Source organism: Carettochelys insculpta, chromosome 14, assembly GCF_033958435.1.
Source record: "Carettochelys insculpta isolate YL-2023 chromosome 14, ASM3395843v1, whole genome shotgun sequence".
Lineage (NCBI taxonomy): Eukaryota > Metazoa > Chordata > Testudines > Carettochelyidae > Carettochelys > Carettochelys insculpta.
Window position 1 is genome coordinate 16650214 of NC_134150.1, and position 14859 is coordinate 16665072.

The following is a 14859-nucleotide window of genomic DNA, read 5'->3' on the forward strand; positions in this document are numbered from 1 at the left end:
TTCTGTCTCCATCTACTTGTGAGAGATAATTATTGTTAGGACAAACAAAGTGTCTGGACCACATCAACTATTGCAAAAGAAGCACACGACTTCAGACTCAACAAGCCATCCTCCTAGTTTTGATCTGCATGCAGACTTTAGACTTCATTGAATTGCATCCAAACCAAATATGGAAGATGCAACTACGTGAACAAGTGGAAAATCAAAGACTCCTCACTTGTACAATTGCAGTAAGAACATCCAACCTGTTAAGTCATATGCAGTGCCCCAAACGTGGACTGAAAAGTGAATTGGATGACACCCACAACATGACAGAGGCCTTGAAATGACTTATGCATGCACAACTGCATCTACAGAATAAAAACAATGAGGAGTCTTGTGATACCTTAAAGACTAACAAATTTATTTGGGTATAAGCCTTCATGGGATGGAGACCATGAAGACTTATGCCCAAATAATAATGTCATTCTTTAAGGTACCACAGGACTTCTTGTTTTTGCTGAAGCAGACTAATCTAAAACTTATCACCTATAGACTGATGCTCTGCAGATGCTGCCATATGCTTGAAAGAGAGCATCCTAAGAGAAGAAATTGTAAAAATGCTTGACTGCTACATCTAAGCTTGCATGAAAGATGCCTGAGTTTACTCAGGTTTACTTGTGTTGGTCTTTAAATGTAACACTCAGAAGATGGCTTGTTGGTTTCTTCTGAGAAAAGACTCTGGCCAAGAGCAACTTCTAAAGTTTATATTTTCCTAAGTTCTAGGAGTCCCTCTTGAACTATTAAGAGTTCAGCTCCCAGAGACTTTTCTAACTTTATTGAAATTGTTGCTGCTCCTACAAAGATGTTCGTGCTTGGCCTAATCTTTTCCCCTAAACACACAGCAAGGTTTTTCTAGTTAGTGCTACATTTTCCATGGACAAGTTAAGAAGGTGGCATCTTTAAGCCATGCTACGTACATCTAACATAGCATTACGTGTTTTGTGTTTAGTTGCATGATATTGTGGTTAGAGTGGTGTCCTGTATCATTCAAAGGGAGAAAATTGGGTATTTAGAAGATAGGGGCAGCCCCTACAGATATAGCTTCTATGGAGGAAGTGTTTAGTAAACTAGGGGTGTTTCCCATTCTGACTATGCCCGAAGACTACGTCAACACTAAAGAGTTTTTTTGACAAAAGTGGGGTTTTGTCAACAAAACTTGCAGAGCATCTACACACAAAATGCATTTTGTCAATAAACTGTCAACAAAAAAGCCATGTAGATGCTCTGGGGGTGGTGGGGGGCGGGGAGTCCTTTTGTCAACAGAGCAGGTCAAAAGATCAATTTGCTTTTACATGTAGATGTGATTTGTTAAAGGAAGCTTTGTCAGAACATCTCTTCCAACAGTAACTTCTGTAGACAGTATCGGAGGGGTAGCCATGTTAGTCTGGATCTGTACCAGCAATGAAGGGTCCTGTGGCACCTTATAGACTAACAAAAGTTTTGAGCATGAGCTTTCGTGAGCACAGACTCACTTCATCAGATGCTGGTGATGGAAATCTGCAGGGCCAGGTATAAATAAGCCAGAGCATGTCTGCGGATAACAAGGTTAGCTCTGTCAGGAAGGGTGAGGCTTGCTATCAGCAGTTGATCTGGAGGTGTGAACACTTATCCCCAGCCTTGCTCTGGCTTATTTATACCTGGCCCTGCAGATTTTCTGGCTTTTAAATTAGAAAATAATCACTTTCTTCCCTTATCAAAGATAACTAAGGCTACAAAATATACCTTTTTACTCTACCTCTCTATATGTTTCATAGAAAGCCAACAATACACTCCTTAAGCTTGTCAGAGACATAAGGGGTTGTATATACAGGAAAACTGACCAGCAATTTACGAGACAAGGAGATCCAATATCGCCAAATATCTTCATCGCGCATCTGGAGAGAAGGATGGACAAGATCAAGGAAGAGGTAGAAGGGATATCTGTGCACGGGAAAAGAATTAACAACTTGAGGTTCACGGATGATATAGTTATCATTGAGGAAGATGAGGAGAAGCTAGCGAAAACGGTGTGGGTGTTAAACGAAGAAGGGAAGCAGTACAGGCTGATTATGAACATTGATAAAACAAAAACAATGGTATTTGAAGATAAGGAAATAGGAAGGAAGATCAGTGTCGATGGTATTGAACTAGAAAATGTAGAGTTCACATATCTGGGGAGCAACATAACGTATGATGTAGCCTGTAAGAAGGAAATAGCGACTAGAATAGTGAAAGCAAGAGTGAGTTTGAAGGCAATCGATAAGATCTGGAAAAGCAAAGCAATTAGCTTAAGAACAAAGCTGGGCATCTTGAAAATGCATATTCAGCAGCACGTTGTACGGATGTGAGACATGGTGATAACGAAAGATTTGAAAAGAAGAATATTGGCCTTTGAAAGGAGTTGTTATAGAAAGATTCTGAGAATAGGATGGATGCAGAAGGTCACCAATGAGGAATTATATAGGAATATACAGCCGAAAGAAAACCTGCTGCAGAAGGTTATAAAACAGAAGCTACAACTATTTGGACATATTTGCAGAATGAACAACGAACGAAAAATCAAGATCCTAGTATTCGGCATAATGGATAGTTCGAATAGGAGAGGCAGAGCCCACAGAGAATGGATAGATGATGTAGTAGATTGGTGCGGAGCTAGTCTACAGAAACTAAGCCACTCTGCACTGGATAGGGAAAGATGGAAGGAAATAGTGAGAGAGGCATCAGACACCAACGGGCGCTGAGCCCATGCTTATTGATGATGATGATGACCAGCAATTTCTCACCACCTCCTCTTGTTACTTCCCTAAAAAGTTTCTTGTTCTGTTGTAAGCCCTGAAGGATGTGAAATGAAAGCCAGGGGACATTATTAAGGAGATAAGGGGGAGTCCACTAAATTCAGAAGAACTCTAGGCCTACAGTTACACTAGAAAGTTTTGTCAACAAAACATGGGAAAGTTTTGTCAACAAAACACGGGTTTTGTCGACAAAACACAGTCCATTTGCACACAAAGTGCCTTTTGTTGACAGAGTATGGACAAAACCCAGCACTTTCTCCGACAGGGTACTGCCTCTCCAATATGGCTACATCTGCATTACAGAGATCTTTCGAAAGAAGTCCTTCCAGAAGATCTCTTCCGAAAGAGCTTTTTTCTAAACACTGCGTCCACACACAAAAAAGTGGATCAAAAGAGTGAGCTGCTATTTTGAAAAAGAGAGTCTACACATCCCCCGCTCTTTCTAAAGAACAGGCCAGGGAGCAAAAATGAAGACTGTTCTTTCGAAAGAAGAGTCCTGCGAAGTGTCTACACACCTTTTCTTTTGAAAGAAGCTTTGGAAGTCTTGCTGAAATGGGAAAGGAAGAGTGATTTCTAAAGGAGAGCCACATTCTTTCAATTTACTTTCAAAAGAATGCTTTTTGTGTGTAGACACTCCATGGGTTCTTTCGAAAGACCCCCTTCTTTTGAGAAATCTTTTGAAAGAACTTGCTAGCATAGACGCAGCCTACCAGGCATATCACCTTTGTCAACAGATTTCTGTCCACAAAACAGCTGTGTAAATGCCCCCGGGTGTTGAAGGATATAAACATCTACCTTGTGTGTGCATTTAAAATATTAAATTACTTATAGAAGACACTCCGGTTAATGGCCTGAGTTAATACAGACAGTAATTTAAATGAATTTAAACAAGAAGAAGAAGAGGAAGAACTTAAAAAAAGAAAAAGATAAAAACAAATGTGTTATCCAAACACCATTGCCATCTACTGGCTATCAAGATAAGTAGCTTGGTAACTGAGGGAACAGAAAAGTAAGAGCCTGACTAATGTCCAGTAGAATATCTGTGGCTTGCTCTCTTCCAATTAGAACGGCAACATAAGTAACTGGAAGTTATCTTGCTGCATCTGTAGTCTTTCTGTTGACAACCCTTCCCTCTGACCCAGGAATTATATGTGTATGTGTGTGTGTGTGAGAGAGAGAGAGAAAGAGAGAGAGGGAGAGTCCTTGTAAATCCAAGTAAATTGGCTTAAGAGAACCCTAAAGAAAACTTTTAAACGATTGCTTTTAATGCTTTAAACTGGTCCCTTGCAAACCAAACACTAGAAATGACAGGGAGAGCATTCATAAGAGTATCTTAAAACAAACATTTTTACTCCTTGGCAAATTACTTGAAGTATGATAAATACATTATTAGAAATACTAAAGAATTAATGATTGATGATTTAAGTAAATGTAATAAGAAACCTTGGTGGTTTTTATTGTTATCTGGGATAATTGCTTCTGCTTGACAATCTTTATCCATTGCCTGACTTCAAGATAGTGTGTGGTAGGTGACTAGAACAGTATCTAAATTTAACTATCAAAATATTGATTATGTACCAGTGTGATTCTTGATCAATATACTGATTGGTTGAAAGTCACTAAGATCCAGATCCTTGGAGTTATTAGAATTCTAGCTTCCATTGTAATTGGGACAGCACCCAGATGCTCAAAGATATTTAGGCTACCAACTTCCATTAAAATCAATACTTAAATATCTTTGAGGATGTGGATAAGTGTCAGTATTTGAAAAGTACTGTTTAAAGTAAAAGTTGATCTGAACATAACCTAACATTAATATTAGTAATCTGGAGCTCTCTAGGTTCAGATATTATCCAATTAAATTCCATTCAAATATTGGCTATCAAAGTTATCAAATTAGCAAATGTAGTTTGTAAACCATCAGCTTTAGGAAACTGGCACTTCCACAAATTCATAAACTCACAGTTATTCCCATGTGTGATCACCGTACGCAGAAACCTGGACGTCACAGAAGGGACAGGAGATGTGGGGATGAAGTTCCTCACCGTAACCGCATCTAGGAAGGGATGGGGAGGGGGAAGATAGGTAACTGAGGGTGTCCTATGGTACCCAGGGCTCTGTAGAGTGGAAGGGAGGGATGAGCTGCCTTGAGCGCAAAGGCGTCCCCATGGCAGACTGGGTCCCACGCAGGGAGGGCAGGGATGGGTGCAGGGAAGGGTTCCCGTGGAAACCAAGTCCCACGGGGCTGGGGGAGAGGGGCTGGTTGCCCGAACTGGTTCTCTCTGGGGCACAGTTCCCCGCTGCTACCAAAAGGCGTCACTGTAGCGGGAGGCTGCGGCCGCCGCGGGCCCCGGCGCTCCCTCTTGTGCCATCGAGGGGGCAGGGGAAGTGCTTCCCTTGCAGCCCAGCTGCCTCACTCAAACCGGCCGCCGTCGCTTTGTGGGCGCGCAGTGGAGGCTGCTGTTCGGCGTCCCCCAGCCGTGAGTGCGGGGCCCTAAGGGCTGTCGGACGTGGTGCACTGCGGGGCCAGAGCCGGTCGCCCTTTCCTGGTGTCCCGCTCCGAGCCTGGGCGCCCTGGCGCGCGGGGAAGAGGGGGCGAGGGTCTGGGCGCCCGGCGCGACTGGAATGTCTCTGGGTCCGGCCCGAGCTCGGCCTGCTGCGGGGAGCCCGGCGGGGCTCTGCCCAGCAGCTCTGCCTCCTGCCGGAGGAGTTGCTGCAGGCGCGGCCTGGGGCTGCCTGGTTCTGGGTACATATTGGTGTGGCGGTCTCTGGCCCCAGGCGCTTTCCGACCCCCCGCAGGCAGCGGGGGCGGGGGCCCCGGCTGGCTGGCTGGCTGGCACGCTGAGCAGCAGTGCGGGGAAAGGGGCTGGGGCAAGTTAGTTAGGGAGTGTGGAGCTGTGTGTCCAGTCAGAGAGGTGGCCCCGTTCCTCGGTGTCGGCCAAAACAGCCACGAATCCTGTGGCACCGAAAGCCCAACAAAGGTGGTAGGACAGAAGCTTTCAGAGGCTGCAGTTCTTGGCCAAATGCATGCAGTGAAAGCTTTAGCCTCACAAGGAGGAGAGTGTTACATTACCGTGTGGGACATCAGTGCTAAAAAGAGGCTAATTCAGTCCAGATGGCTGAGAGCCACTTCCAGCAGTTGATAGGCAGGTGAGAATCCCTACAGGGGTGAGTTACTTTTTGTACCGAATATTAAGAGAGGTAGCTGTGTTCGTCTGTAGCCTAACAAAAGAAACCAGCAGTCATGGAGCACTTTAAAGGCTAACAAAATAATTCATTAGGTGATGAACTTTCCTGGGACAGACCCACTTGGTGGGATCTGGAGACAGGGCTGTACTGGGAATGTTGCTGAAAGTGAATTGGCATGATGCTTATATAACACAAAGATACAAAAAAACATTGAAATAAAACCCGACAAATCAGATATATAGGATGGAAGGGCAGGGGGCGAAGAGTGGGACTGAGCTAGCTATTCCTAGCCTCTATGCTGACCCATTCTGATAGTGTCAAGTTTGCATATGAATTCCAGATGAGCAGTTTTAGGCTGTAGGAAATGTAGAACTTTTAACTGTATTATGTAATTCAGCATTTCCCAAACTAATTTGGCCATGGAACGCTTTTGGGCTTGGAATATATTTACAAAACACACATGCTGGTTTGGGGTGGGGGTGGAGGGGTTCATATTGAAAAAGTACTGGATGTAATGCTCAAAAGTTGATTTAAAAGAGTTATTTTTTAATTTTTTTTTTATTTTATAAAAAACAAAAATAATGAGAAAATCATGTAAAAAACTAACATCCTTCTGATAGGAGGATGTTTAGCAACTCTATAATTATGTATAAAAATTAAAAATTTAGTACAAATCCAAAACAAAACATCAATATAACAGCCAAAAGAAGGATGGTTAGTGTTGTTGTTTTGTACAAAAATAAAAAGGACAATATTGGTCAAAAAAGGACTGTCTTTCCTTAATGGTTAAAAAATGTTTTGGCTGTGTCTACATAGATGGCTTTTGTTGACAAAACCCCTGGAGCATCTAAGCAGTTACAGCACTCTGTCAGGAGTTTGTTGACAAAACTCAGCTGTTCAGTCGGCACCTTTGTACCTCTTCCCCAATCAGGTAAAGCGCCTCAGTCAACAGTATTTTGTTGACAGACTACCCCTGTAGATACTTCTGTCAACAGAGAGGGCTTCTGGTTCACTGGGCAGCCCTTTTTGCAGAGCTTCCGATCAGCCGTTCTGTCGAGAGAGGGCAGGGCAGTCTGGCTTTTCTCCATTGACAGAACAGATTGCTCTTTCGATCTTCTTTTATGTGTAGAAGCAATCTGTCAACAGAGGTATTGTTGAGGTTTCTCTGTCAACGGTGACCTTTGTCAATAGAGACTGCATGTGTAGACATAGTCTTTATGAAAAAAGAAATGCAAAACAAATTTGGCAGGGAAAAATATTTTTAAATTTTGTGTTTTTATAAAATTGTTATTTTTACAGAAAACTACTGGGACATAATAAGTAATATTTGATACTTTTATAATGAGAAGAGTGTGTTTTGCATCTTTTGATCACAAATCTGCTTAATATTAGGAAAGATGCTGGAGAGTTGGATCCTCATATCAAGTACAGCATCACATGATTTTTTTTAACATGACTTGTGTCAAAATAATCTGAATTGACTCTGAGGCATGAGTCACATAATAACAATTATACTATTATGAACACATTATAAACATTAATATAGCTACAGTCTAAATACCATTCAAACATCTTAGTATTTTTGATACACACACAATTTCATATTCAGTATATTAGAAGGAGAAATATAGCTAGCATCAAAATTTTTTCATGGAACTTAGTGCGGAACACCAGTGTTTCATGGAACACAGTTTGGGAAAGGCTGATGTAACCTATCACTTAAATCAGCCTCTGTGTCAGTTGACTAGGGGATAGGCAATGTGATGCTGAATTTTTAAAAGAAGCTTCAGAGGTGATCCTGGTAGTTACAGGTTGTGAAGTCTAACTTCAGTATCAGACAAATTGGTTGAGGTTAAAGTAAAGAATGAAATTCAAACAGCTAAACAGACATAATATATTAAGGAAGAGTCAACACAGGAAAGCCATGGCTCCTCAATCTATTTGGATTCTTGCATGGTGTCAACAAGCATTTAGACAGGAGATTCAGTGGATATAGTGTTCAGGAAACAGAGTAGGAATAAATTATTAGTTTTTGCAGTGAAGAGAAATAAATAGCAGGGTCCCTCAAGGATTTGTATCGGGACGTGTACTTTTCAGCATATTCGTATATGATCTGGAAAAGGGAGTGAACAGGAAGCTGGCAACATTTACATAGGATTAAAATAATTACTCATGATAGTTAAATCCAAAGGTAATTTGTAGAACCATACAAAGTGATCTCACTCAACTAAAGATGATTTACAAGCTTGATTATCAACTATATTATTTTTAACAAGTTGCAAGCTGTCAGATTTTAAAAAAAAATTGCGAGGCACTATGGCTGTTTTAAGACTGTTTTCCTCATGTCTCTTGTGAAGCGAATAAAGGCAACCTATTTTGTTTTCCTAGGTATTAAAATGTCATCTTGGATTAAAGTTACCAGGGGTCAAATTCAGAAACCTGTTGTGGATAAAAGGTAAAGTAAAATAAATATAAACGCTTGTTTCTGTAAACTTTCTTTTCATATGAGTTTGATAATTGTGGTCATTTTAATTCTTGTTGTTTTTAAAGTTCACTTACTTTAAAGGGTTGAATATTTTTAATAAAACAAACATGCACATAAAAAGAATACATAAAAAGGAAAATAGAAACAGTCACACCCATTTTTACTTACTATAATTCTATGAAATACACAATTGTACGCTTTCGGTCCCAGTCCTGGGAAGACTTAAGGTTATTAACTTGATGCAATGAGTTGTATCATATGCTTAAAATTGGAGTCTACCTTTAACATAAATCAGTGATAGTCTGCTTCTGTAATCTAGAAAACAAAATAATTAAGCATTTAAAATAAAATGTGAACATTTGCTATCTTTGGGAACATTTGCTAACCTTTTATTGTGTGCATTTTATGTTGTAAAACAAGAGATTGAAAGGAACTTTGTAGCCAATATCAAGGTATAATTTTTTTAAAAAAATTCTGATATGACTACTGGTTATATTGTTATTATTTCTGTAACTTATCGAGGAACAAGAAATTACTCTATCCAGTTATTGGTCGTGCTGTACTGTGTGAACACACTGTTAATACACCTTTCAGAAGTCTGTGCGAATTTGTATTAAAAAACAGTCCTAATATACTGTGCTTAGACAATATATTTTCAGTCAGTTACATTTTATATGCTAACGTCTGTGGGGTGAAATTTCTTTGTGCAGAGGACTAGCACAAAGCTGATGTAATATTTCAATCCTGGTTAATGTTCAAAAGCAGTTTTTACATCCTATGAGAACTTAAGTGGTGTGCAGATCTTGTGCTGGTCCTCTGTACAGGAGTGAATTTCACCTGTAGGCCGTGATCAGCCATATGTTGTAAATTGAAGGGACTGTTGTGCCTACACAGAGCCACATTGGCCTCAGTGAGGCTCCAGGAGGGTGCAGTAGTTTGCTTAAATGTTGTAAATAGCAGGATTGAAACTTCTGTGGAAAAAAGATGTTAATTAATATCACAAGGACTTACTTATGATAAATAGGTTGGTTTCCCTATTTCATATATTCTTGTTTTTTAAGGGGTGGCAGGGGATAATTGTAAAAGGGGTATCTTTTTGTGTTTGCATAACAAAAAAAAAACGATCTTTCATTGAAAGTCATCATGGGAAATCCCATCCACAGGGATAAATTTGACATTCTAGTGGAAGATCAGTCTGCAACTCAAATAATCTCATGCCTCTTTCTGTAATTAATGTTAAATGTTTCAAAGTAATGGGCAGAATAATAGCTAAATAGATGAACTGTAAAAGTAGGTAGTCAGATTCTGCAGAGAAGACTGGACTCCAGGAATTGGGAAGGCCTTATCTAAAATAACCCCCGACCCCACTGATCGACTGTATGCAACTTTAGCTATACAAATACTCACTGTGGTGTCTTCCACATGTTGAGATCAGTACGGGCTGCTCTTTTGTGGACTTTCACTATTCTTCTCATCCTGGTGGAGTACCAGAGTCAACAGGAGAGTGCTCAGAGATGGATTTATAACATCTAAGCAGTGTTGATCCACCATGTAGTGGAGACAAGCCCTTATAGAGAAACTGCTGTGGCTATTTCTCAGCTAATATCCTGAAAAGTTTTAGCCTTCCATCTATTTTCAATGTAGATGTTTGCTCAAGAAAAAGGGTGGAGAAAGCCTAGAGGTTCATTTAGTTTGCCTAAATTTTATGACTGCGGCTAAGGTGTACAACAAAGGCCTACAATATAACTAGAGTGCAACTTGTCTAAATTTAAAAGCAGATTAAAATTAAAACATTAAAAGCAGATTAAAGTAGAAAAGATGGATTATGTTTACAAAATATCTTTCAAATAAACTTATTCAGGGTAACACAAATACCAAAGCATTATTGTATCAAAAGGAAAGATTTAAAAAACATCGTTCAGCAGCAGGAAGCCTTCTTTGCATGGAGAAGCCTAAACATCAATTCTTTGCAGAGTTCAGTTTTTAATAGAAAGCAGCAAAGACTGTTTCTGATCAGTTCTATTGTGAAGATGACCTACTGTATATAAACCACGGTAGTGGTGATGGTTTCCTGAGTCTGCGGTGCCTCAGAGCTGGGTCCACTAACAATGTAAAATTAACAAGACTAGCAACTCCGTGTGAACAGCAGTTAAATAGTTGTATCAGTTTTGATCTGCTGGCATTTGGCATAATTGTCATCAGCATAAATCAATGCTAGAATTTTTCATAAACATTCCCCTGTCCCTTGCACAAATGTAGGAGAAGCTTAGAGTACTGGAGGTTTTTTCTTGTGATACCCAGTGAGCATCTTTTCTGTTCCAGTATCTAGAAGTTGGCAGAACCTCAAATTTATCAGCAAGTAGCCAGATGCTGATATGAAAGCTGGAGTCCGCGACATGAATTCTAGCACTTCCATTACCTGTGGCAAGAGATTGTGCTTTACAACAGATGGTTCTTCCCGGAACTCATTAGTGTGGAGGCTCCCTACTTATCTTTTTATAACTATAATTGACTAGTAGGTTTACTCCTCCAGCTAGTAGATACTTCAAGTAACTTTGTCAATTTTCTGGCCCTTTGGAACACGCAAAGGCTTGACCTAAAAGCAAGAAGCAATTTTTTGAGCAGTGAGAATTAACCCAAGAGATGCTGAGTCAAGTCCTATTTTCATCTTCAAACCTAATCTAAAATTTCCGTGATATTTCAAATGCTTTTTTTGAAGTTAACCATTTAAATAGAAGGTGACACCATCAGTTGAATTTAAATAGCTTTTACATTCTCCTGTTCAATTCCATTCATTGGAGAATAGTCAAAGTAAATGAAGTAAGACCAAACAGCTGTCCTCATTATACTACCATTGTACCTTGAAGAATCTGTTTCTTGGAAGCAACACATCTGTCAGTGTAATCCTAGATGTACCTTTCTGCTATCATGTGTGAAGCCTTGTAACTAACAGCTTAAATAGAAAGGCTTAGAATAAACTATGATTGCTCAGTAATTAATAGAATATCTGAAATTCTGTGAAGACTCCTGCATTTTCAGCATAGAATTAGATATGAAGTGTCCTTTCTTTGGTACAGAGATGAAAAACATCTCCTTCAATGGTATAGGATCTTGTTTGGTTTTCATTTCTAGATCTCACAGTGGTATTTTGAACATAATCCAAGAGCATCTGGTAGCAGTGTCTTTAGGAGATAATTAGGACAGCTAACTTGTTTTTTAGTTTTCTCCTGTTCTGATCACCTTTTTTTCTCTGTCCAGTCCACTCTCCTGTTGCACCATGTCATTTAAAGATCTAGTGTTAAAATTTCAAGCTGTTTTAGAAGTTGAGAGTAGGTCTTCAGTCTTACTTTTTCATAAACCCCTTACTGCAACTACTTCATCCAGAAATTCTGGAAGGTTAAAATTGTTATCCTAATTTTTGTTCCATTACACAAGGCTAATTTCTTGCTTTATATCAAATTTTTGTCTGAGTGGATTTCTGTTTTTCATATTTACCACACAATTACCTTTTTATTTCTTTACAAACTTTCATTTCCTCAAAGAAAATTAATATACAGATCCAAGGATGCCTTTTGATAAGGCAATCAGAATTTAGGATTTCTTATTTTGGGCTTCAGTTTTTCTTGCCTAGTGGACAAAATCATGAATTTCAAAACCCTTCAAAGTCTGTCATGGAAAGGTCAGCTTTACCATCTAGCTGCATTTTGAAAAAGGGAAATCTTTGTAAGACAGTAGCTGAGCAGCCTATTGAATCATTTTGTATGCATGTTGTATAAATACCCATAAAGTAATTCCTTTGTACTTGTCTTTTCATAGAATATCAGAAATGGTGTTTTTAGGAGCCACCTAATATCCTGCTTATATGGCTCATAACTTCTGTGTACCTCCTTGCCTAAGGGATAAAATATTGTTTAGTAGTTGAATTTCATTTAACCATTATTGCCAACTCTCTCATTTCTTTGCTCTTTTTCCCTTTCTACAATTGAGGTAAAGTAAGGTTTGCATATGTCTCTGTGTATATGGAGCCTATAAGAGAGATCATCAAGGAACACACACTCCAAAAATCAGACTTCTTTACACACAACATATTTTTCAGGGTTTTTTTCTCTTCATTATCGTTTAGCTTATCAGTCACTCTTTAAAACATTTTGTGATAATCTAAAGGTGTGGTGCACAAGGTCTGAGCAGCTGAAGAAACTCAGCACATTTTACTAATCTAGATTTTTAACTGCCTTTTTTTTTCTTTAAATGGTTTGTCTTCAATATAACTTAATCCAGGCTGTTTTCATTTTGGGTCCAAGCATAGACCCGGATGGATTCCACATCTTTTGGAGTAAGTAATATATAACAGATTTATTGAGTTTTTAAGTGGATTATAAAAAGGTGGACTTTTTCTTCATCTGGTTTTGTGTGTAAAGACACTATTGTGTGTTCTATTTGTAAGCATACATTTGTTTTTCCTTCTAGATGTGTTCATAAGTTGGACCTATTGAAGTAAACAAAACTCCTTTAGCAAATGTGAGCTGGAACAAGCTTACAGTTTTTATACACCTTTTCTTAACATTCTTTTAGTCCTAGCATGAGTCAGTTCTTAAATCAGTCTTCAGGTCTTCACAAAGTGCATATGATTTTTCCCAGTTTATTCTATTATTTTCTTTTCCAAAGCAGTGCCTCCCTAGCTTCTTATCTCCCTCTTCATTTCCTTCCCACAGTCTTGGCTACCAACAGAATAACTTAAGATTTGTTGCCAGTTTCAGTCTGTTATGAGATAAACGTTTGATACTTTCAGTCACGGTCCCAGAATTATTGATTTTGAAGGGATCTAAAATATAAATAACTCTGACCTGACATTTGCACTCGTCTACTGGCTTTCTTATGTTTTCTTATAATGTGTGAAACCTTACAGAAGATGTTAGGTTTGTCATTGTTGGAACAGTATTTTATCTAGACTTGGCCATCTTGATTTATGACTGTATCAGACTATACAGTAAACTCTTTCATATCCTGCCGTCTATCGCCTGGAACTCTCAAATAACCGGCATTTTAACCAAAAGTAAATTTTAGTTACATTTTCCAGAAGTACAGTATAGTGATAGCAAATACAGTATACGTTTACAGTAGACAGTACTATTGATGTTGGTAAATAGTCTGCATGCATTTTTGTTTGTTTATTGGTATGTAATCTTGTTTTTCTTTAGTGTTCTGCATTGATAGGTATACCTCTCTATTGTCCAGAATATTTGATTATTTAGCAACCTCCTGGTCCTGGGGCTGCTGGATATGAAAGAGTTTACTATACTGTCAAAATAAGTGAGGCTCCTGGAGAATCCAAATTCCTACTAACTAGGTTGAAAAACTGTTTTAAAAACTAAACTTGCTTCTAAACTTTTGGGTATGGACGTGTTCTCTTCTCATTCTTTGCAGAAAAATATATGGACTAGTATTGGGACTATCATTTTTGTGTATCCAGTCATCCTTTACCTTGTCTCTTTCTTGCTATGTCAGCAGCAGCAACCATGGAATAGCATAGCACAAAAGTACTGATACAAGCTGAACCATCTGCAAGTGCAACAGGCTGTTGTTGCAGGATCCTAATCAGCTTTATATGGCTGACCGCTCCCTAGATGTTAAGCGCAATGCTCAAGTACAGAAGTGCTATGTGTATTGTCTGCTGATGGGACCATTTGTCTTGTAGTAGATTGTGCCTACTTGTTCAAGGTGTATGTTGTGCAGTGAAGCTTTAGGCTCATCCAATTTATTTATAGTTAGTTCCTAAATAGACTTTATATGGACTTTATATTTGGCGCTGTCTTCATGAAACAAAACTATCAATCCTGAGCGATTCTGATCGAATCCCCAAGCATCAGGCTTATTAGTGACTTATGTGTCCCATACTATTCTTTTCTTATTTACCTCGAAGTAAGGATGTTCTCCCAAATAACTCTTGTAATCTTTTCTATAGGTCAAATCCTGTTTTGCTTCAGTTTCTGATGAAGTAGAACTGAAATTTGGAAATTAGAGATCAAGTTATTTTAGGGCCTCTAGTTGGTCCGCTTGCCAGTTAAAAATAACTTCCTCCTCCTAACTTACATATAAGTTAATTATAGAATTCATAAACTAAACTCATTCTGTCCTTAATTTCTATGTAAACTGGTTTGTCTACACCAAGACAACTAAAACAGCATGTTTCTGTAAATATACACCTTAGATTGTCTCCCTCCTCCCCACAATTTGTGTGTTGCTTGTCTATCTGTGTATAACGCATAGCACTCTTGAATCCCAGTCCTCACTAGGGCTTTTGGCTATGTAATATAATTGTTAAAAAATAAGAAGGTGAAGCACTCACCTGTGACCTTTGTGTGCAAATAT

The 14859-nt window shown here is 39.0% G+C and overlaps 1 protein-coding gene across 3 annotated transcripts in view; it reads left to right on the forward strand.

Annotated features, from left to right (window-relative positions):
* Positions 1–5207: 5207 nt before the first annotated feature.
* LOC142020701 (uncharacterized) overlaps positions 5208–14859 on the forward strand; it is a 54702-nt gene continuing 45050 nt past the window's right edge. For all 3 annotated transcript variants that reach the window (XM_075008807.1, XM_075008808.1, XM_075008809.1), the window contains exons 1-2: positions 5208–5296; positions 8394–8460. In XM_075008807.1, the coding sequence (XP_074864908.1) occupies positions 8402–8460 (59 nt within the window). In that variant the 5' untranslated portion in view covers positions 5208–5296; positions 8394–8401. The remainder of the gene's footprint in view (positions 5297–8393; positions 8461–14859) is intronic.